The sequence below is a fragment of the Perognathus longimembris genome, chromosome 3, assembly GCF_023159225.1.
Source record: "Perognathus longimembris pacificus isolate PPM17 chromosome 3, ASM2315922v1, whole genome shotgun sequence".
NCBI classification, from domain to species: Eukaryota; Metazoa; Chordata; class Mammalia; order Rodentia; family Heteromyidae; genus Perognathus; species Perognathus longimembris.
The window spans coordinates 78,878,730-78,902,207 of record NC_063163.1 but is presented as its reverse complement, the minus strand read 5'-3'; the positions used below and the strand labels follow the sequence as shown (position 1 = coordinate 78,902,207).

The following is a 23,478-nucleotide window of genomic DNA, read 5'->3' as shown; positions in this document are numbered from 1 at the left end:
CCAGCACCTCGCTGGACAGGGTGGTCTCCAGGATGTCCGTGAACAACACTATGCCAGTTTGGAAGACTCCCGTCCTGAAAGGTGTTCCATCCTCTCTCTGAGCTGCTTCATGGCTCAGCCCAGCCGGCTTCCTCACCCCACTCTGCCTTCACCTCTTCTTTCCCTAAAACTCCATTTCCCAAAGTAGGAGCAGGAGATCACGTCTGTCTCCATCTCCTGAGCACCCACTAAAGAAAAAGAAATGGTTTCCCCTTCTCCATCTCTGCAGCATCGTCCCTTATCCCAAGACACTGTGCTCTAAGCTAAGCCAGCTCCCTGCAACAAAAATGGAGACTGGCCCAAGCCAGTGGCAGCCTCTGTCTTGGGGCTGATCTTTGACGCCCAGAAGCTGCAGTGATTTATTTTGAAAAGCCCCCAGGGGACACTTGATCCCTCAGGGGAGAGGTCTGGAGTCCTCAGGATTTCTTTTGAATCCTCATGCTTTTCTGAGCCCATCTAAAATTGTGTTTAAAGCGCACACGCGCACACCCGCACACACACACACACCATAAACCTCAAGTTTTTGCTTTGCTGGAGGTTGACCAGGAGAGGTTGACCCAGGAGGGGGGCCTCACCCTTGTTACAGGGACACCTGGGGACAGATACAGCCTTTGCTCTTATTTCTGTCAAGTCCTCAAGAAGGGAGGAAAAGGGGACACCATCCACCAACACCCTCTCTGGCTCTGACACAAAATGTGCTGGGGGCAGATGGGACAGAATGACTACAGACCTAAATTCTTGACTAGGTCAGCCATCATCTTTGAAAGATGCCTTTGATCTCCAGACTCTCGGTCCCTTTAGGAATGAGATGGAACACTTCTCTCCCCAGGCACCAATCTGGATTACATGCAATGATTCAGGAAAGGCAGCCAGGACATAGTAGGTCCTCAATAAAATACTACTTAGTTACAGTCATATTTGCAGCCCACATCGTTACTGATAGAGGTGGACTTAAGTCTTCCTTGGGTTTGAGTTGTGTTCTATTGGTTTGTTTTTTCTCCTGTGTTTCTCTTTCTTCATTCTCCCTTTCCAACCTGCTGTCAAATCATTGGAAAGGTTTAGAATGACGTCTTAATTTAATCCGTGGATTGTTTTGGTTTTTTTTTAAGCAGAGATATTTGTACTTAGGGGTGGGTAAATGAGGGTTCGCCAAAAAGATCCTTAACTCTCCAACTTCAGCACCGCTTGACATCAGCTTCCAAACCTACAACCATTGCCCTTTGCCCTTTGACCCTTAACTCCTTCTATCCTCATTCCTGCAGTCTAAACAACAAGAAAATGTCATCATCTTATGCAATAGTCATGTGTATTTTAAGGAAATTGAGAGAAAAGTTAAATATCTCTGCTTACTAAGATAATGACTATTTCTAGTGTTTTGGGTTTTTTGTTGGTTTTTGTGAAGAATGTAAGTTCTATTTTCTTCAACCTCAGAACTTACAGATATTTGGGGAAGGGGGGTCAGTATTGAACTCAGAGCGTCATGCTGGCTAGGCAAGAATATTGCTATCTGAGTCATGTCCCCAGTTCTTTTTGCTCTAGTTGTTTTTCAGCTGCTGTTGTGGCCAGGATCAGGTTTGAGTGATTCACCCAAGCATTTGAGTGTTAGGACTTGGGGTTCTTTCTTGCAGCAGCAAAGTTGAGAGATAGGGTTAAGAGCTGTAGCCTAAAAAGCCAGGCACCAGTGACTCATGCCTATAATTCTAACTCCACAGGAGGTCAAGATCTGGAGGATCACAGTTCAAAGCCAACCCAAGCAGAAAAGCCTGGGAGTCTCCCATTTCTAACTAACCAGCCAAATGCCAAACTCGAGAGGCAGAGCTCCAAGAAGCATGGCAGAGTGCTAGGCATGAGCAAGAGAGCCAAGCACAAGTGTGAGGTCCTGAGTTCAAGCTCTGGTACCAGAACAACTAAACAACAACAAGGAGAGAGTTGGAGCCTGGTGGCAAATTGTGGACAGGCCTTCTCCTAAACCTTGGTGTCTACTCATTTCACAGGCTTTCCCCAGGCCTCACTCCCGCCTTGACTCCATATTCCACAATGCGATGCAAGCAGGGGCCTCGGTACAGCCAATGCCGAGCCGTTCCAAACCCAGCCTCCCAAACTGGGATATAATTACACACCAGGACGCCGGTTATAGTAACAGAAAACACACTAGTACAGCTGCCATCTGTGGGAGGGCTGAGACCATCTGCCATCATCAGAGTTTGGTGTTTGGGTTTTTTTTTTTTTTTTTACATTCTTGAACATTTTCTAGTCTTTGATCTATGGAGAACCTGAGTCTGGTTGGATAGGATTGTTTTCTTCTTGAGGTAGAGATTGAACTCAGGGCCTTGCATTTTCTAGACAAGCACTCTCACCGTAGTCATGCCCCAGTCCTTTGGCATTAATAATTTGTTATTTCAGCTAGGGGTCTCATGCTTTTGCCTCCAGTTGTGTTTTGCTATCTTCAGAGGGTGATTCTTCTATAGCCTCCATCTCTCTCATAGCTGGAACTAAAGGCAATGGTCACCAGGCTTGGCTTAGTTTTTGAGACATGGCCTGAAACCACAGTCCTTCTCCCTCTGTCACCAAAATGCCTGGCACTACAGATGTGCACCACAGGTTATAGTGGATTTTTAAAAACAATATTGTATACCAATTTATAGTAGAGGGAGGGGCACATGTTGTGTGTGTGTGTGTGTGTGTGTGTGTGTGTGTTTCTACAATCTTTGAGGTTGGTTTGTTTTTATTGTCTCTCTTTCCTTTTTATGGTGCTAGGAATTGACTCTGGGTTTTTCTTGTGCATGTTAAGCAGACCTTCTGCCTCTGAGCTACATCTCAACTTCTGTCCCTATAAGATAAATGAATAAAATTGCCAGATGCAGGTGTAACCCTAGCTACTTAGGAGGTTGAGATCTGAGGGTTGTGGTTTAAAGCCAGCCTGGACAGGAAAGTCTGTGAGACTGATATCCAAATAACCACCAAAAAGCTAGAAGTGGAGCTGTGTAGCTCAAGTGGAAGAATGCTAGTCTTGAGCCAAAAAGCCAAGGCCCTGAGTTCAAGCCCCAGTACTGGCACGCATGCATGTGTGCACATGTGTGCATACACACACATGCACACACATACCACACAGAGAGAATAAAATCACTTTGGCTAAAAATGTTAATGACTGAAACCCAGCCTGATCCAGGCATGGCTGGGTGGATTTGAGTTCTTGGACATTCCTTGTTATTGACCCTTGGCTAGTGGAATCTAGGTAAACACCCCACCATGCAGAAATGCCCTGTGGCACTGCCATGTCACGAGTAATGTGTGCTGGAAAGGTAGAAGTTGATGTGTCCCCCCCTCCATTTACCAAAGCATTATGTGTTTGGCTGAGTTGCCTTGAATGTGAGTGAGCCTGAGCCCCCTCCCCCCATGTGGAGTTCTCCTGTCCATAGTTGAAACTCTAAAGTCAGATCATGAGGCACAAAACACATCTCAAAGAGCCACACTGTAATACCATGCACACCCATTTTCCACTTGGTTGTGAAATAGATGATCCTTGCTTCACCTGGAGAAAGACTGGATGTGTCAGGGTAATGGTACACATGCTAGTGAATAAATAAACCCTCATTCCTCAGTGACCTGGAGCTGGAAAGCCCAGGGTTTGCTCACAAAGTGTCCGTTGCAGACATTTCAACTCAACAGGAGCCTTTCTCCTGAGCGTCCCAAACGCTCTGTCCTGCCTGAGGCTCCACCATTTTTGGCTTTGGGAGTCTTCAATAGACCCTCGGTAACCACTGGGAAATGAGGGAGGCGAGAACATAGGGGAGCTGAGTAAAGCATTGTAATGCCAACCATGTGTGTCCTTGCTCGAGAACTCTCAGAGTCTAGCTGCAAGGAAGGCTAGGACATGACAAACATCTGAACCTAGCTGCAAGGGAAGCTGGGGCACAGCAGAGAACTCTCCCAGCCTGGCTGCAAGGGAGGCTGGGGTGTGCTGTCTGAGCTTGCACGCAGCAGAAAAGGAAGCGCAGCAGCCCCTGTCAGTCACACTGGTCCTATGCTGTCATGGGAAGTCACTCACTAGAGCAACAAGTCACATACTTTGGGAGATATGCACACACAGCTGGCACTCACCACCCACAGCCTGCTGGCTCAGGGTTGGCAATCATGTTGAGCCAATCCATCCAGAATCTTCCCCCATTCTTTCTCCTGAGCTAGGTCAAGTCATGTGCAGATGACCCACTGCTTAGAACAGTCCACGTGCAGGTTTCCAGCTTTCCCATGGTGAAAACCTGCACCTACACAACTATTCTGTTTGTCACTTCAGCAAGGTGCCCAGTGAACTTCTTTCTGAACCTGCTCCACACTACATCACAAGACAGGCTCTGGGACTAATGGGCTCCCCCACTGTGCACTAATGTAAGTGTTCAGAGTAGGTTTCAGGCTAAGCTATAATGTCCAATGGCTTAGGTCTAATTATATGCATTTTCAACTTCAAGTGAGGTTTGTTGGGATGTCACTCCACCATAAACCAAAGAAAATCTGTGACTTTAAATATGCATCTGAAAGCTGGGGCCTATGGCTCACATCTGTAATCCTAGCTACTCAGGAGGCTGAGATATGAGGATTGCAGTTCAAAGCCATTCCAGGCAGGAAAGTCTGTGAGACTCTAATCTCCAATGAACCACCAGAAACCAGAATGGTGCTGTGGCTCAAGTGGTAGAGCACTAGACTTGAGCTGAAGAGTTCAGGGACAGTGCCCAGGCCCACAGTTCAAGCCCCACAACTGACAAAAAATACAGATTCAAGTTATAGAGTACCACCCATGAGTGAAAAAGCCAAACAAGAGCTCAAGGCTCTGAGTTCAAGCTACAGTACGTGTGCACGGCATCCAAATTAACTCAATTAGGTAGATTTGGCATATTCTGCCTGGCATGGTGTCTTCCAGATGACAGATGCTCAGTAGATGCCTTTGAATAAAAGAATGGGAGGAGGAGGAAGAGGAAAGGGGGGAAGAGGAGGAGGAGGAGCAGGAGGAAGAGGAGGAGGAGGGAGAGGGAGGGAGGGGAGGAAGAAAGGGAGGGAGGGAAGAAGGAAAGGAGGGAGGAAAGGAAAGGGAAGGGAAGAAGGAAAAGAAAGGAGTAGAAGGGGAAAAAGGGAGGAGGGAGAGAGGAGGAGCCACAAAAAGGAAACTGTGTCCTGTAAAGCTTCAAACACCACATGTATTTTAGCCACAGATAGAACTTATCTGTGAGCCAAGTTGAGAAATTGGAAAGCCACTCAATAAGCATAACCCCTACATGTCCCTCCTCCCCTCCCCCTTTCTCAACCCTCCTCCTCCCAACCCCTCCCAGCCGCCACCCAATGCACAAGCTACATCTTCCCACTGGTTCTGACCTGAGACCTGCCAGTCCAATTTCTGCTAGAAGAAAGACAAAGCACCAGGAGTAGTAAAGAATAAAAACTCTCAGATAATTCATCAAAGCCTTCATGAAGTCTCCTCTTCTCTTCTCTGCCCCCAACGGAAGGAGGGAGGGCTGGCACACACACACACACACATACACACAAAGCTCATTTTCTTGAGTGGGCACCAACAAAGGACAGAACATTAGGGTTATTTTTTTTTCCTCACTCTCTCTCTCTCTCCCTTTAAGAGAACATAGAGCTCCTTTCAGCATTCATTGGGACATTTTGGAACACAAACAACAGCGGAAGGCGATCGTGCGGTGATAATTGCCTGTAATTCCGATGCCAGTGGCATGCCAGTGAGGCCTCGCCTGCGTTCCCGGGTGACAGCTTCTTTTGTGCTCAGACTGGGAGAGTGGGCACGGGTTCCTGCATCGCCAGCCCAGTGCCCTGTGCACACACTCTCGTTCTTCCCTGTCTTCATTCTCAGGACCATGGTGACCCAAAGACTCGGGGGTGGGGAGGAGAAACAAGTTTGATATTCTTCCAATTTTTCAATCAGAAGTGTCTGTAAGCCCAGATTAGCCTTTAAGCACAAAAAGGCAAGCGTAGATCAAATGGTGGGGCACTGAGCAAGCAAGCTAAGTGAGTATAAGACCCTCAAGTTCAAATCCTGGCTCCTGCAAATAAAATAAAGAGATGATATAGGATGCTTAGGACCTTGGAGCAGTCCCTCAAGATCACCTCCACAGGTGTATTCACACCTGTTCTGTATGTTTGGCATCTGAAGAGTAAAGAGTAAAGAGATGGATGAAGGGTTGGGTCACCAGGAGACAGGGCAAACTTTGTTCTGCTTAGGAGAATCATCCCCAGCTACAATCAGTAGTTTCACACCGGGGGGTGGGAGGGGGAGTGCCAGCTGCCAAGGGGAAATTTGGGATGCAGGCCCTGGCAATGTTACTACATCTCTGACACTTCTCTGAGCCTACTCCTTGACTGGCCAAGTTGGGTAGCACCACCATCCCCATCAGATGTCTTGGATAATGGAATGTATGGATGAGAAAAGAAAGAAGAAAGGAAATGGGGAGGGAAAGGGGGAGGAGGGATGTCTGGCTTATTCACACAGTAAATATTGGGAAGAAATGTCAGAGTAGATGATGGATGGATGGATGGATGGATGGATGGATGGATGGATGGATGGATGGGTGGGTGGATAGAAAGGTGGTGGGTGGATGGATGGATGGGGGTGGATGGGTGGATGGTGAATGGATTTGTGAACTCATGAATGAATGCATGGATAAATGGATGAAAGAAGGAGGAAGAGGAAGAAGGGGGAGGGAAAGGGGGAGGAAGGGATACAGAAATAAAGAGCAGAGGGAAGGAGAAAGGGAGGCAGGGATGGAAATAAACAAACATCCTGTGGGACACAAGGGTTTTGAACTTGAATGAACTGCATCTCCAGTCCCATCTTGGGTATCTATCGCTCACCTGAAGCCTTGCTCATCAGATTTTCCTGCAGCCTTTGAGACCCAATTAGAGCTGACCTCTGAGGTCAGTTCCAGCCTGCAGGGCCCAGTCTCTCCCTGGCCTTGCTGTTTCCTGCTGTGTAATTGCCACTGGGTATCATGTCATACAGTCTCCTTGTGGATTGTTCCTGTCACACAGAGTGCTCACCTCCTGGCGTGGAGGGTGGGCTGGGAGAAGGTGGGTTGACTGAGGATGCCATTCCCACTCCAGGAGCCCCTGCAGCTCTGTGTAGGGCATGGAGATGTGGTGTCTGTATTAGAAAGAGCATTCACAGAAAGCGTGCCGAGCCCTGCACACAGTCAGCCTCACCTGGCCAGTGCCGCCACTCCAAGACTACAATGGCATGTGTCCCCACTAGCGTGGGAAGTTCCTAGAAGCGAGCAGGAGACAGGGGTCATCTTGCACTGGTGGTGTGACATCCTCCCAGCATGCTTTGCAAGCAGGGAATGGAGAGTTAGCATGCACACTGCTGGTGTGAGCTCTGCCCCAGTCCTGGAAGCTTCCTTTCCCCAGATCTGGGTCAGGGGAGGTTCCACTCGCAGGCAGCTTCATTCAGGCCACTGTTCCAGAAACGTCCTGCAGGAAAGCAGGGCAGAGCAGCCCCGGGATGTGGCTGTGTTCTCAAGAAGTCTCCAGGCTCAGCAGGGGAGAGGACTTAGCAGGCCAGAGGGGGGACCCAGGGCCTCCTCCCTCAGGAACACCTGGAGTAGCAGTGACAAGTGACACACCAAGGGGGACGGAGTCCAAGATCCAGACCAAGCAAAATCACAAGCCCTGAGGATGAAGGGAGCAGGACAGGTCCACACCAGAGCTGCAGAGGTCCTCGTGCAAGCCGAATCAGAGCCCCCTGCCTCTCTTGACTGTAATCAATCTAAAGCACAGCACCCGGGGGGCTCAAGGCAGAGGGCAGGGGGGCTGCTACTTTCTCTTCTTTGATTTTCTGGACAACCAAGGCTCACTTATACCAGGTCACACAGCAAGGCAGCTACAGGTCTGAGACCCAAACCAAAGGTCTGGCTATCCTGCTGGGCCTGACCCTGTGGCACCACCCACCTGTGTCTCTGTAAGGAGAACAGAGGGAGGTAGCCAGCTTTTTATCCAACTGTGTGCTGAGCACTCTGCACTGGACCCGCCAGTAGTCCTAAGGCTAGCTGCTACCCTGCCTGTGGCTCTGGAGGAGGCATCAGGGAGTCGGAATGAGGAAGTGGCCAGCTCCACAAGGGGCGGGGGAGGCAGGGCAAGCAGACTGGAGCTCATTCATTAGTGTTGCAAGTGAAATACTTTAATATACATTTTTACTGTGTATTTATATTTATTTATAAATATATATGATTAATATAAAATGAATGTAAGTAATATAAATAAGCTTTTAAGTTAAAAATATATAGTATATAGATACACACACGTGAGCAGCCTCAACCATAAACTAGAGCTCAAGAGAGAAAGTCATCCATCAACCCAGTGATTTATTGAGGGGAGAGTTTTGCACCCAGAGCGGCTGGGAGGTCGGACCTGGCAGTGACCTGCCTCCCGTGGTGAGGAACTTCCAGCTATGCATGCCCTCATTTCTGTCCTGCGAGGCCCAGGACAGGCCCTTCCCAGCAAAGACAGGCCCCTCACGTCAGTGTCCCCCGAGCCCGCATACCCTGGAAGAATGTGAATTTCTTGCCTCCGTTGTGAGGGTTTCCAGCCACCTTCACACTTCGGGGTGGCATGGGACTGTTTTTTGTTGACATCCAGGGCTCTTCCCATGGGTTGTCTGCCTTCCATCCACCAAATGGGTTTGTTCTGCTGGCATTGGATGGAGTGTGCCGAGGAGAAGAAGCAAGGGGTTGTATGGGAATGAAATCTGCTAACAGGCATTGCTACCTTTCACTCTGATTCTGAAGCCAGTAATATTTCAAATTCATTCTCTCTTTCTCTCTCTCTCCCCTCTCTTCGCTCTCTCTCTCCTGTCAGATGAAACTGTGTACTGAGAGTTTGTTATATATGCCACTAAATTCATATGCATCAAACACAATTTACCTCATTGGTATGGTGGAGTAGATTTAGTTTCTCACTGCAGGTATAGGCTGTCCTTCTTTGCTTCCTCCCTAACAGAAAGAAATGTCTTACTTAGGGGTTAAAAGTCCAGAGTTTTGTTGTTGTTGTTGTTGTTTGGGGTTTGTGTTTCTTTTTTTATTATTTGTTGGTCATGGTGCTTGAGCTCAGGGCCTGGGCACTGCCCCTCAGCTATTTCACTCAAGGCTAGCACTCTGCCACTTTGAGCCACGGTGTCACTTCTAGTTTTTGAGTGGTTAACTGGAGATAAGAGTCTCATGGGGACTTTCCTGCCCAGCTAACCTCCAACCGTGATTCTCAGATCTCAGCCTCCTGAGCAGCTAGGATTACAGGTGAGAGCCACTGGTGCCCAGCTCAAGGGTCCAGGTTTATGCCCAGCCGGGATATGAATCCTAGCTCTGCTGGTCATTGGCTAGGTAACCTTGGAAAAGTCTCTTCTCCCTCTGGGCTCTGTTTCCTCATCTGTCACATGAGGATAGTGACAGAATCCGGTGGAAAGGATTGTTGTGTGGTTTAACTCTGACACTGAGTGTGAAACAGGCGGTATAGTGTTAATACATGGAATTCTGAATGATTATCGACAATAATAATTATTACCATTGCTTCTCCCAGAACAGAGAGAAAGAGACAGAGATGTTGGGAGACGTTTCCGTATTTTTAAGTCAACCCCAGAAGCTGTCTGGATCTAATCATTCATACCTTGCTAAATCAAACTTGTCATTTCTGCTTTGGAGTGGAAATAGCTTCAATACTGAAATTAATTACTAATAAAGCAGGCTTTGTAATTATTAATAAAGCCAGTATGGGGGGAGCTGTGGTGGGTTCCATACCTTATTGTCACGGAATAAAAACAAAATATCTGAAGGGAAAAAAAGACAAAAGCTAAATTAATGCACCATCCTGGATCCAATTGAAAAAAAAAAAAAGCCCTCAGAAGGCTGACTGCTGTTGACTATAAATCTGAGCAAGGGGACTGGAAAGGCAGAAACTGAGGCAGAAGGGGAAAAGAGGAGAAGTCACTAAGCCAGATCCCTGGGAAGTTTCCTAGAGAATGGGGCAGGCAGGGTCCAGCACCCAAGAAGGTAATGGTGGTGGGCAGGGAGGAACTGCCGTCCATGGTGTGAATGTCTATGGAGACATTAGGTTAGGGGTGGAGGAAAGGACCTAGGACTGGGGTTGCCGTCCTCTGTGTGGATGTCTACAGAGGCATTAGGTTAGGAGTAGAGGAAAGGACCTAGGACTGGGGTTGTGGCAATGGTGCGGGAAGGAAAAGAAAATACAGTGTCCTTGTCCTTTCTCCTCCATGATCACTGAAAGCCACAGGTTAGTAGTTTACAGAGAACAGGGGTTGGTCAGCTTATAGTTCCGGAGGTTGGGAAGGTCAGGGTTACAGGCAGTGTTGGACTTCCAGCGAGGCCTGCATTCACATCATGACCCAGCCCTGAGTATCCCATGGCAAGACAAGAAAAGCATGCCGGCAGGTGCTTGCATTATAACCAACTCTCTCCCTCAACCCACCATGAGTTCTTCCAGGAGTGCAGAACTCTCTAATGACCCACCCCTCAAGTATCATCCACACAGCACCAAAGAGATGGGGTTCCCACACATGAACCTTAGAGTGACACCTTCAAACCATCATGCAAGGTGTGCTTTGGAAATAGAAGTCAGAAAGGGGAGCTTTAGTCCATCAGGGATCCCCCAGAGAAATGGAACCATTAAACAGATAGATGGAACAGATAGATAGATAGATAGATAGATAGATAGATAGATAGATAGATAGATAGATAGATAGATAGATAGACTAGGAAATTGATTCACATGATCACAGCACAATCCAGGAAGTCAGAGTCGGGGGAGGAGGGTCTTGACTTGCTCTTTACAACAATCCACTCTCATACTAACCAGTGCCAGGAGAATCACATTAGTCTTTTCCAAGAGTGATGTCTCCAGTGATCTCATTACCTTCTCCTAGACTCCTTAAAAGTCCTACTACCTCTCAACATCACCATACTGGGGACCAGGCTTAAAAGCAGCATGTGAGCCCTGGGCAGGGGCAGGGTGCAGGGGGGAGTCCAACTGCATTCAAGGTATAGCAGGTGCTATTGACTTGGAGGAGGAAAGCCAAGGAGATGTGAGATGATCAATATGCTTCCCAATATAGGGTCTGAAGCAGCCAGACAGATGTTGATCACCTACATCCATCAGCCACGGCTCTGATGATGGCAATTAACAAACAACCCCCTTCCCCAACATCTGGAAATTAAAGCTACAAGTAGTGAGTTTACACTCATCTGTGATGTGACTGGGTTCAAATTGAGAGACCTTCTTTAGATACAGCACTGGCTGCTGTCACAAAAGTTCTGTTTGACTTGGATTGGGGGGTGTGGCAGGGATTTACAAAAGAAGAAAAAAAAAAGGAAGGTCACTGAAACAAACCATTTTGAACATCACAGAGCAGCATCAGGGGCTGGAGAAATGTGGGGGGATGCAATTCTGAGGCAACTTGGAAGAGATTTGTCTCAGCTATCCTACAACTCAGGGAATTGAGAGAGAAGATCAACTCCCATTTCTCCCCTGCTCAGGCAATTTCAGCTTTCTGATTAGCTTTCTGTGGCTTGCAGGGACTTTATCGGGCAGATAGTTGTCACACCAAACACAGGACGAGCTTGTCACTGGTCAGAAAGCCAAGTCCACCGGAGAGATTGGCTTGCCTGCCTTAATCGATGCCATTCTCACAGCACTAAGAATCATGACCACTGCCTAGCCAGTTCCTGCTCCTCCATCAAGACTTTCAAATAGCAGGATCTGCCAGCCTATCAGAAGCCATTAGCCTCGGAGGTTGGTTGATTTTGAGACAGAGAGTAAAGGTTCTTTCCAAGGACAAGCTGAACACAGGAGAGAAAATAGACAATGGCCTGGATCCAGAAAGAAGAATGAAGTAACGGAAGGAGGATGGCATGCAACAAGATGATGTCCTTAACTGTACTTTGAGTTTTCTAGGGAAGCAGAGAAAGAGATAGATTCTGAGTGTGTTTGGAGGAAATAAAACTGTTGTAGTCCCAGTTTGCAATTCTTTTTCTCCATCCCCAGTACCAATACACTCCGCTGTCACCTACTCAGCCGCAAAGGTCTATTGCTTGCAGAAGAAAGACCAAAATGACTCAAATGACCCACTGTTCCCAGCATGGACTAGTGGCCTGCCACCTGTCACTGCCACACAAGCTGTTCTGCCACCCAGGAGCCCACACCCTACCAACTCCTCTCAAATTCACTCCGTCAGACGTCAGACTTCAAGCCTCAGGGCTGCAGAGCTCTCCTGGGCCCCCCACCTCCATTACATTTATATCTGAACCTTGAATGTGCTCTGAGAATTAAGTTCTCTTCTTTCATATTCCTGTTCTCAGCTGGTAATTGTACCTACATCTTTCCTGTGATTATATGGTGGGAATCTGCCTATGAACTCTATGATTGGAGCTGTGGGTTCATTTAGAGAACACCGTGTTCACCCCAATCCTTTCTAACTTCCTCTGCTACCGCCAATGTCACAGACTCTCTTGCACCTAGGAACATCTATGATGATATCTGTAAAATGAGATGGTAACATGGTGGTATCTGGCCGATGAGATGGCCCCATAGTAGCGTCTGGCCAATGAGATGGCATTGTGGTGGTGTCTGGCCAATAAGATAGATGTGTGATAGTATAAGCTCTCGTGGCCCCTACCATGTGAGGATGTAGCAGTGGTCAAATGAACAAACTGTGAGAAATGTGTGAGCAAATGGACTTTGTGAAAGAGAAGTAAACTAGGAAATAAATGTGGGTGTCCATAGGGATTCACTGTGCATTGAACAATGAGCATGAAAGGCCAGGCAGTTCCAATGGCTCCTTCCTCTCAGCCTACCATGAGGATAGCAGAGGTGATAGCAGATCTGAGGTGAAGGGCTCCTTTAACAATCCCAAAGCCTGTAGAGTCGAAGACCACCCATCCCAACGAGGCTCAGAGACAAAGGCCACTTCCCCAGGTCATACACAGCTAGTAGGGTAGGAAGCTGCGACCCCAGGGCCACAGTGCGGCCTCCGCATTGCTGTGCTCATCTGCTCTAGTTGTTCATCTAAGCCAGTGAAGGTCAAAGTTTATGGTGTCTATGAGGACATGGGGGCAGGGGTGGGGGGAGTTGTTCAATGACTCCAGCTTCTTGGGTGTACATATGCCAAAATATCAAATATACGCTACATGTGACCTTTATTGCATGTCAGTGATCACTCAATAGATACAACTGCCAGGCAGCCTAATCACCAGACACCAGTGAGAAGATCAGGCTCTCGGACCCCAGAGCTGCCGGTGGGGATTTGGGTAAGCAGATGGGGGGTGGAGTTTGCATTGAGTGAGGGGTGGACCCTCAGGTGGGTACCCTGTCAGGTCACCCGGGCACAAATCCTGTCTCCACAAACTGCTCTGCAAGTGGGAAACGGATGCTGAGCCATGGCCCTAGCATTAGCATCCCAGGAACACAGCCAACCTCCAAGAACAACTCATGGGCTGCAGAGCCAAGAACACTTCAAAGGAGAGCCCACTGTTTCATAAAACCCAGCACAAGCCACTTCCTCCGCATACTTCCCACGTAGCTGGGATGAAAGGCCTGAACCACTGTGCCCAGCTTTTTATGGGTCAAGATGGGGTTTCTTGTACTTTTGTTGCCCCAGGCTGGCCTGGAACTGTGATCATCCTCAGCTCAGCTTCCCAGGTAGCTGGGATTACAGGTGTGAGTCACCACACCCATTTTTGTAAAGGGATTTTAAAGGTTCCCAGGATCTTAAGCATGCTAGTAGCCAAGTGAGCCATGTCCCACGACACGCGGGGGTTTAGAGACATCCTACACACGTCGGCCACTGGAACACCAGCCACTGTGTCCCCAGTGGCACCCGACTCTAAGGTTTATTGAAGTAGGTAGCCAATAAAGGAGAACAGCACGCAGTATTCAGGCAGGAGAGAGAAGTTTATTCCCAAGCTGCTGGCCTGTGGCCGAGATGATGCATGGCTGAAGAGAAGGCCTGAACCTCTGCCAGACAGGAGGTATGGTCAGGTGGATTGCAAGGGGGCGGTAACTGCCTCCAGGTGTGCCAGTTACCTAGGTAACGCAGGTACTGGGCACAGGCTTAGACAGGCGGGGGCGCGGGGGGGGGGGGGGGGGGAGCGCACCTGCATGGAGCCCTCCCGGGGTGGACCTACACCCACCAGAGGAAGGAAAAAAAAAAAATCTCACATCAGACCAGAAATGCAAACGTTCCATTCGACACCCACAGACCATTTCTGCTGGGTAATAGATTTAAGCAAGTTTGCTTCCCCGGCATTCGTCCCTAATCTGCGCTTGTTCCCTTTGCAGAAAGTGTAGTGTCCTTCAGCCACGCTGAGAATACAAATGAGCCGTTGTCTGTGCCCGCTGTCTGAGAGCCTTCTGCTGAGCCCTGCTCTGGGCCGCCTCCTCTTTCCACCACTGGGCCTTGCACATGGCAGGGAGTGCCAGGGGCAGAAGGGGGACAAGGGAGGCCCTAAGGGGGGGGGGCTCCTCCAAGCCCCCACTCTTCTCCTGCACCCCAAGAAAGAGAGACTAGCCAGTGATGAGAGACACTGTGTATCCACAGCCTTCCAGGCCTTCTTCTAGTGCCTGCATGATCGTGTCCAGTGATGGATGCAAAGTGCAAGCTCAGAGAGGTCAAGCACTGGGACCAAGGTCACACAGCATTTTTCCAGTTCCTCATTCCCAAGTGGAGGGGTGAACTGTCCGATCAGACAATGCCATGGGACCTTGGAGGGGACAGCTATTGACAGGCACACCCTGGGCAACAGCCCCTCTTGGTTCACTGGTAACCCAAGGAGCAAGACAGTACATGGTACATGGTGGCTGGCCTCAGGCTGAGGGACAGTGTGGGGTGTGGGGAGGTGCTCTGGGCAAAGCTCTGGGGTTGGGGGTAAGCTGTAAGAAGAACAGGAAGGCCAAGGGGGTTGGCTGCCATGTTCATCCGTGGCTGTCCAATGCCTCCTCCTCTCCCTCCTCTCCTGTCTCCCTTTCTCCATCTCTCCGATCTCCTCATGGCCTCTCTTTCTCCTCTTTTCTCCCCTTCCCTTTTCTTCTCTCCTTTTACTTCACCTCCCTTTCTTCTCCACCCTCCTCTTCTTTTTTGTAACCCTTCCCTCTTCCCCTTCCTCCTTCTCCTTCTTCCTCTCCCTCCCCCCTCCCCCACCCAACAGATAACAAGCAGCCCTGGAACCTCAGGGACAAAGCTCTCCCAGGTCCTGCTGGGTTGGAATCCCAGCCCCACCCTTACTAGATGAACAGCCTGATGTCCTTCTCTGGGCCTCAGTTTCCTCTTCTATGAAATGGAAATGGAATAGGATCACACCTTGCAAAGAGGAGTCTGAACACCTTTCATGCGACTTTCCATACCACGTCTCCTCTGGGGGGAGGTCAGAGGCGCCCACCACTCCTGGGACAGGCAGCGCCAGGCATGGCTGGGAGTCTTTCTTGGCCACCCTCCGCCTGTCTCCGCTGTCTCCTTGACCATCCCATCTGAGGCTTTGCCTAACCTCGGTGTTTTCTTTCTGTGGGTGTGTTTTGTCCTTGCGGAATCTGCAGTGTCACAGTGGCTCCTTCCCCTTCTCTGTGCCTCAATTTCTCCCATGTGCAGGGGGAGCTGCGTGATGAAGCCAGTGATAGTTGAAGGTGTTTGTTCTTATTCTTGAACACGTTTTTACTCTTGGAAGGTGGGAAGGGACGTGGAACTGAAGGGCTGGGGAATCTGGGTTGGGGTCCCCTTTCCAAGAACCAGAAGTTCCCCCTTCCTTTGAAACTAAGCAGCCTGCAAGGACGGGCGGGGGAGGGGGAGGTACTGTGACCCTTCTGCAGGTTCCTGGATGAGGCTGGAGTACAGAATATGGGGGCATCTCTCACCTCAAGGCCTCAGTGCTTTCCCAGGTTCCCTGAATGTCTGGGCCTCCAAGAGACAAGACTGAGCAGTGTCAGAGCCAGGCCTGGGACCAGATCCACCACATTCCCCTCCCCCAAGCCGAGCTGGGGGGAGGGGACAGGGGGACAGGCGGGGAGCTGGAACCCTGGCCAGGGAAATGTTCCATTTCAAAGTCACAGTGCATTCCCTCCACACAGCTGCGAGGAAAAAATAGAGTGGGTTGGAATTAGCACATCCTCTTCTCTTCCTTTTTAATTTGTCACTCTTCCCTCATCGGGAGAGCTCTAGCTCCCCGACTCCGCCACAGTGGATGCCTTCCTCCCTCCTCCCCCCTCCTCACCCTCTCCCTCCTCTCCCTCCTCCACCACCACCACCAGAGGAGGGCCTATCAGGGACAAGGCTGGTGGAGGTGGGAATTCTTCACCCTGACCTCACCCAGGGGCTTCTGAGCAGGGACTCCCCAGGTTCTACTTGCCAGCTTGAGTCATAACAGGCCTATTTGTGGTGCTCATTGTCCCCTCCGCATATAGAAATGTCACGCAGGACACAGCCCCTATCATCAGGGTGGAGGGAGACAGTCCTGTGTACAAATAGTGACCAGGCAATGAGACAGAAACTGTAGCAGCAGGCAGAGGGGGCAGATGGAGCCTGGGAGGGGCCTCAGAGAAGGCTGCCTGGAGGCAGTGATACATACCTTGGGTCTTGAAGGATGAGTCGGAGTTCATTAGAGTGATGGTCTAGCCCCATGCTTGACTGTAGGTAATATCCAATAACTGTGAATTCTTCATTCTGCGTCCTCCAAGGGCCCGGCCTGGTGCAGTCCCCATCAGCCCCTCCGCTGCCTCCTGGCTGTGCAGGAGCCTGCACCACAACAGTCCCCAAACCCACTAGCTCCCACTGCTTTCAGAACCTTCTCCTAGACTCTTCTCTGCTCCCCTCTTCCTCCCCTGCCTCAGGAAAATGCTTCCAGAAATTGCCTGCCACCCTCCAGGCAGGCTGCTTGCCAAGGACAGTGTCGGGGAACATTTTAGTGGGTCCTGGGTTTGAATCAGACTGTGGCATTTCACTCCGGCCATGATTTCACCTCCCTGAGCTGCCTCAGTTTCCCCTATGTGAGACAAAGACAGCCAAATCTCTGTTTCGTATGGAACTGTCAGGGTAAGGGCCGCTGCCATTGAACCTTCGCTTCCCCTTCCTGCTTCCGTAGGGGCAGGGACGTGGTAGGGCCCAGGTGGGCCAAGGAAACTGTGCGCACAAGGAGCAGCACACAGTGTGGCTACTTGATAGGCAGAGCCAGGAAGCAAATGGGTTAAGAAGCTGGCAGAGCAGCATGCATGGGTCTCTAGGCTCCGGGCCTAGACGCTGACCCCGTGGGGTTTATCGATCCGACAGAGCAGGGGTATATTTCTTCCCATGTCCCGTTTTGAGGGCACACCTAGCCCTCACTGCTGATGGCCAGGGCGCATTCCTGCTTGTCCTCAGTCAACCCAGAAGCTGAAGAGCAGTCAGGCTCTTCATCTCCTGCATCAGGCCTGCAGCCTGGGACCGTTCTTGATGGAGGAGCTGCTGGGCCCAGCTGGGAGCCTCAGCATGAGTCAAGGTCATGTCCTAGACAGCGTTCAGCCTGCCCAGGCTGCTGCTGCAGCCACTGCTTTATGAAACAACTAGTGCGATCCCAGCCGCTCAGGAGGCTGACACCTGAGGCTCACAGTTCAAAGCCAGCTTGCGCAAGAAAGTCCATGAGTCTCTTATCTCCAGTCAATCGCCAAAAAAGCTGGAAGTGGAGCTGTGGCTCAGGTGGGAGAGCTCTAGCCTTGAGCAAAAGTGTTCAGGGACAGCATCTGGGCTCTGGGTTCAAGTCCCAGGACCAGGAAAAAAAAAAAAAAAACCACTGTGTGCGGCGATGAGGAGAAATCCTCTGGAGGGGACACAGAGGCGGGGTGGGAACTAAAATATGAGCCCCACATGGAGGATTGGGGAGCTGTGCTGATGAAAGCACTCTGTGACAAGATGGCACCCCTTCATTTACTTCAAAGCTGCTTATTAGCACCTAGGAAGTACCTGGCATGGATGGCAGGTGCCAAGGAGGGGAAAGACAGGGTTCCTGCCTCCCTCTGCCTGCTGGGCAGTGACAGCGCACCATAAGACATTGCACTGAATTCTCAGTGGCTCGACAGAGCCCCGGTGTCCTTACCTGAGGCTGGCAGGTGACCAAGGGGCAGTGCAGGCCGGGTGGGGGTCACGTGACAGGGGCTCCTGAGGTTTGGAAAGAAACCAAGAGTCAACCCAGGCTGGCAATTCTGCTCTCAAAATAACAGCAATCCCGGGTTTTACCTGGCAGGTGGGACCTACAGGTAGGGAGGGATGCCTGCTCAAAGGGGGCTCCACCAGCTAGGGGTGCAGAAGGACGGGCAACCTCAGATCCCCAGTCCCAGAGCACACCTTAGTGTCAGCACACCCCCAATGGGCGGTCAGCACATCTTAGTGTTAGCACAGTAGGTGGCCAGCATGCCTTCTTGTTTGCACAGAGTAGGTGGCTAGCACACTTCAGGGTTTACACATAGTAGCCAGGCAGTATGCCTTCATGTTTGCACATAGTAGGTGGTGATCACACCTTACTATTTACACGTAGCCTGCCTTAGTAATTGCACACAGTAGGTGGTCAGTGCACCTTAGGGTGCACTTAGGGTGCAGCATAGAGTCTGCACATAGTGGGCAGTCAGTATGCCGTTGCTGGTTGAATGACAAGCTCCTTTCCCAGGAGGCTTCTGCCCCTCCCTCTTCACGTCATTATTGTCATTCACAAAATGTTACCTAGGGTGCTGACCCATCGGTGGGGAGCAGGACACCAGGTGTGTGCCAGGCACTGCCCCAGGCTCCCAGCATTCATCAAGTGCAACTCCAAAGTTGCCCTCCTGCAGCTTCTACTCTAATGAGGGAAACAACTGACTGGCAGAGGTCTTGAAAAACTAGAAAGCCAAGGAATGTATTAAAAGGCACCAGAGAGTCAGGCCCTGTTGGCTCACACCTGTATCCCCAGCTACTAAGGAGGCTGAGATCTGAAGATCAAGGTTCAAAGCCAGCCTGGACAAAAAAGTCCATACCAATAACCTCCTACCTCCAATAAACCACCAAAAAGCCAGAAGTGGGAGTTGTAGCTCAAGAGGTAGAGCGACCGTGTTGAGCACCAAAACTCAGGGGCAGCTCCTAGGTCCTGAATTCTAGCCACTGGGCCAGCATGCATGTGTGTGCACACAACAACAACAACAATAATGTATCAGACACCATGGGAAAAATATAAAGCATGTGAACCTAGAGGGCGGGGCAGCAGGGTGGCAGAAATGACCCCTGAAGCTGGTGACCCTGACCTCTGTGTCCACAGACCCCCAGTGCAGACACTGGCCCTGGGCAGATGGCGAAGCCACCTGTAGCAGGTGTCCCCACCCCAGTGTGGACAGGTCAGCATGGAGGCTCCTGGCAGGAGCCTGACATATCTCAAGATGTGTCAACATTGCCATTCTTAGCTGGGGCAGCTCTGGCTGGCTGGAAGTCCACACAAAAGGTGAGCGCCCCTGTCCCCGAGGACAGACAGCAAAGACACTTCCTGCTCAGCCCCAGCCACTCCAGGACCTCCCGTGGGCTCTGCCTGCAGCCATCCAGTGCCGATGGCGTCTCCCATGGCTCCTCCTTTCATGCCACCCGGAACCCAGCGCTGGCTGAGGGCAGAAAGAGAAGGACAATGTGTCATCTCGCACTGGGCTGGGCTCCATCTTGGAAAGTCAGTATAAGAGCGCTTGCTCAACCAAACCCCCGCTGTTGTAAACCCACCATTGAAATGCACGGTTGCCTCTTTCGATACACAGCAATTAAACAGTGTGTTTTGTTCATTAGCAGGAAATTGACACAGATGCAATCCAGCTTTGTAAATTACCTCTCCTCTCCCGCACCTGTTGGGGAAGGTGGCAGGAGGAAAGAAAGTAATAACCATTTGAGGCTATTTTAAAAAACAAAAGCAAAAAACAAAACCCAACAGCAAAACAAAACATTTCTAGGACTTCCTTAAAAATAGCTTCCAGACTCTCTGGCCCCCCATCTTGTGCGCAGAGGTGGCCAGGGTGGGGCGGGCAGGGGGAGGCAGCCCTCACCCTATGTCACACGTTCGAACATCACGTGTCTCCAGGTGCCAGAGAGACCCTGTGACCAGCCCTGCTTCACCAGCCAGATGCCATGCATGAAGGACACGTGTGCAGATGGGAACTACCCTCCATCCATCCATAGCTCATGACCCCTTTAGGAGACACAGGGGTGTTACAGGGGTCCCCAGAACTCAGACATGGGTACTTAGACAAATCCCACAGCCTCCTCCTCCCACCTCACAGAAGACACATTGCTCAAGCTGGTCCCTGGGACCAGCCATGCATCTCATACCCCATATCTGTCTCAGTAAAGCCGCACCCACCTCACCAAAGTGGCTCAATGTATGCAGTAGGTGCTCAGTAAACAGCTCAATGTTGCTACCCAGGAGGTCACTCCCAGGGACTTCCTACAGTGAAGGAAGCCTGTCTCGCTGTGGAAGAGGCAGACAGCACCTACTCCAGCCCTCTCTGGCTGGTGGAACTGTGGGCAAACTTGCATCCCGCTCTGAGCCTTACGGAGAAAATCAGACCTCAGGCAGTTTGTCTCAAGTCTGCCTGTTGATTGGCTTAACAACCCCGGAACTGGACACTGGCTGGGAGCGTGGATTAGGGAAGTGGCTACAGCCCTGGTGTTGGAGGAGGGGTGCTGGCTGGCAAGGGCCCTTGCTGTTTGAGATGCTGAGATATAGAAGACTGATATTTGGAGCCAGGTAGGTCAGAGAAGTCTATAAGGCTCTATCCACAATGAACCAGCAAAAAGCCGGGCTGGAGGCATGGCTCAAATGGTAGAATGCCAAGCTTTGAGTGGGAAAGTTGAGCAAGGGCATGAGGCCCTGAAGGCAGGCAGGAAGGCAGGCAGGGAGGGAGGGAGGGAGGGAGGAAGGGAGGGCAGGCACTGTGGACTGTGTTGGAAGTCCTGTGGGCTCTGTTCCCCATCCTGGTGCTAAACTGGGTGTTAACACATCCAGGCCACCTTCCCAAGGAACCCCACATAGACTGGTAGGATTTTAATTCCCCCATGCCACGGTATTAGGGAGAAGGAGCAAAATAACAGAAGGGGGAGCTCAGGAGTGCATGCTTGCTGCAGCTTCCGGCAGTGGGGAGCCTCAGAAGGTATTGTGTTGGGGAGATGACATGATTTGAACTGGGCCAGAGACCTGCCTGTGTGCAATGGATGTGAAGAAAGCCAGGGGCAAGGAGGCACCCCCTGCCTTTGTGGAACCCTCTGGTCCCCATGGCCCTGTGTTGTTGGGGGACGGGGGAGGGAGAACAGGCTGCAGGTCTGGGAAGGGATGAGGGTTGCCATGGAAACTTTCTCCAAGGTAGCTATGCAAATTCTCCAGGCACTGTTCCCGAGGACCTTGAGGGCCCGGCGCAGGCAGCTCAGAGCCTGATTTACCCAAGATCTGGATACAGTAGGATTGGAGGGGAGAGAGAGAGACAGAGACAGACAGAGACACAGAGAAAAAGAGGGCTGAGACAAAACTGTGTTGTTCTGGAACAGAGGAGGATGGGAATAGGTTTCCAGGCTGCCCAGGAAGCCCTCCACTATCCTTCTCCCATCTCCCCCTCTTTTCCCCCAAGGCCCCATAGTTCCCCCACCCCTGCATGGCAAGCTTCCATAGCAGTGGGACTTGGGCTATCTGCAAACTGGACTGGCACAATGGTGCCTCTGTTTCTATAGGCAGCTCAAAATCCCAGTGGATTGTGTTGGGTTTTCCCCCTCTCTCTCCCTCTGGCCTGGTTATTCAGTAAGTACCACCTGGTAGTCAGGACGCCAGGTCCCCTACTGGAAGATCAGCCATAGCACTGGAGAGCTTGAGAGAGACGGGCACTCACTCCCCCACCCCAGTCCTCACCATGAGGGGCAGGACGCAGACCCTCAGCGCCTCAGGCCGCCCTCGCCCTCTGCCTGTCCTGCCCCTTCTCCCAGAGCCTCTGGCCCCAATTTCCCAGGCAAGCGCTGCTGTTAATTTCCATTCCTGTGCCCTCCCTGCCGCCCCAGCCCTCCCCTGGCATAATCTGCTTAGTTGAGAACACCAACCTATCAGCCCAAAGCTGACCCCACCAGAGCCTCCTCCTTCCTCCCTGAGATGTAAACGTAAGAAGTTAATGGGAATTAAAAGCCGCATTACACAAGTATCAAGACTTGGTGCGAGTTAATCCTCCAACGTCTACTTCCTAACTGATCCTCATCTTACTAATTAGCCTGGGTTTCCTGTCTGAGTCTGAGCTCATGCAGTGCTATATAGATCCTAAATCTGACAGATTCACCCAGTTCCAGTGCTTGGAAGACCCAGGCCCTCCTTCCTCCTGTTGGATGACCATTTATCTGGTGAGGCATGGCTGTACACATCTGTAACCCCAGCTACGCCAAAGGTGGAGTTGCAAGGATAGAAATCTGAAGCCACCCCTGCCCAAGTATTACAAGACCTTATCTGTAAAACAGAGTAAAAGCAGAAAAGAGGACTGGGGCATGGCTCAGGTGGTAAAGCGCAGACCTAGCAAGCAAGAGACCCTGAATTTAGTCATGAGATAGGCTGGAGAAAAATGCATTCACTAGAGCAGGCTTAGCTCACAAGTGCTCTCCTTACCCTATCCCACCCCACCCTCCCCTGGGATGGAAGGAAGGAGAGGAGGAAGGGGAGGGAAGCTGGGAGGGAGAAGAAGAAAGAGAGGAAAGGAGGGAGGAAGGGAGAGAGAGAAGGAGGTCAGAACAGGACAGAGGGAGGGAAGGAGGAATGGAGAGAAGGGAGGGAGGAGGAGTTGGGTCTGATTGCCCTCTGACCCCACACCTCCCAGCCATGTATGGGAGAATCTGCTATGACCATCATTATTGGTGTACTGCTATTATTATCACTAGTATTAGAAGGCCAGCTCCCTGAAGAGAGAAGCAATCTCTTCTATCTCTCTCATTGGCAAAGTTCAATTGTTTCCCCACTCTGGGCCCAGAATCTCTCTGTACTTTTACTCTTCAATGCCCAAAGGAAGTCAAAAACAGCAATAATAATATTTCTAAGGTGCAAGCACACTAGACCACATTTCTAACCTCTTCCTTCACAATTAATCATACCACTTTCCCCCTGGGCCTGTTGTCCTTCGATGAATTAAATGAGGTAATATATTTTCTCAGTTCCAGGCACCATATCTGCAAAGGAGTCTCACCTAAAGGTGACCCTGTAATAGGGAGGGGGTGACTCTGAGCACTGTGGGAACCCCAAATTCACATCCGCCTGGGGCCTTGGAATGTAGCCCCGTTTGCAAACAAGGCTTTTGTGGATGTGTGAGGGAGAGTCCAACACCCAGTGATGGATGTGCTAATAAAAAGGCCCTGTGAAGATGCCCTGTGGTGAGGTGGGGTGGGGGGAGGGTCCTCCA

General features: G+C 50.6%; 1 protein-coding gene across 1 annotated transcript in view; it reads left to right on the top strand.

The window, feature by feature from the left end:
• The window catches only part of Sez6l (seizure related 6 homolog like), a 101,788-nt gene that overhangs the window by 26,790 nt on the left and 51,520 nt on the right, over positions 1-23,478 (top strand). The window contains exons 3-4 of the mRNA XM_048340700.1: positions 18,306-18,318; positions 19,347-19,526. Of these exons, the coding sequence (XP_048196657.1) occupies positions 18,306-18,318; positions 19,347-19,526 (193 nt within the window). The remainder of the gene's footprint in view (positions 1-18,305; positions 18,319-19,346; positions 19,527-23,478) is intronic.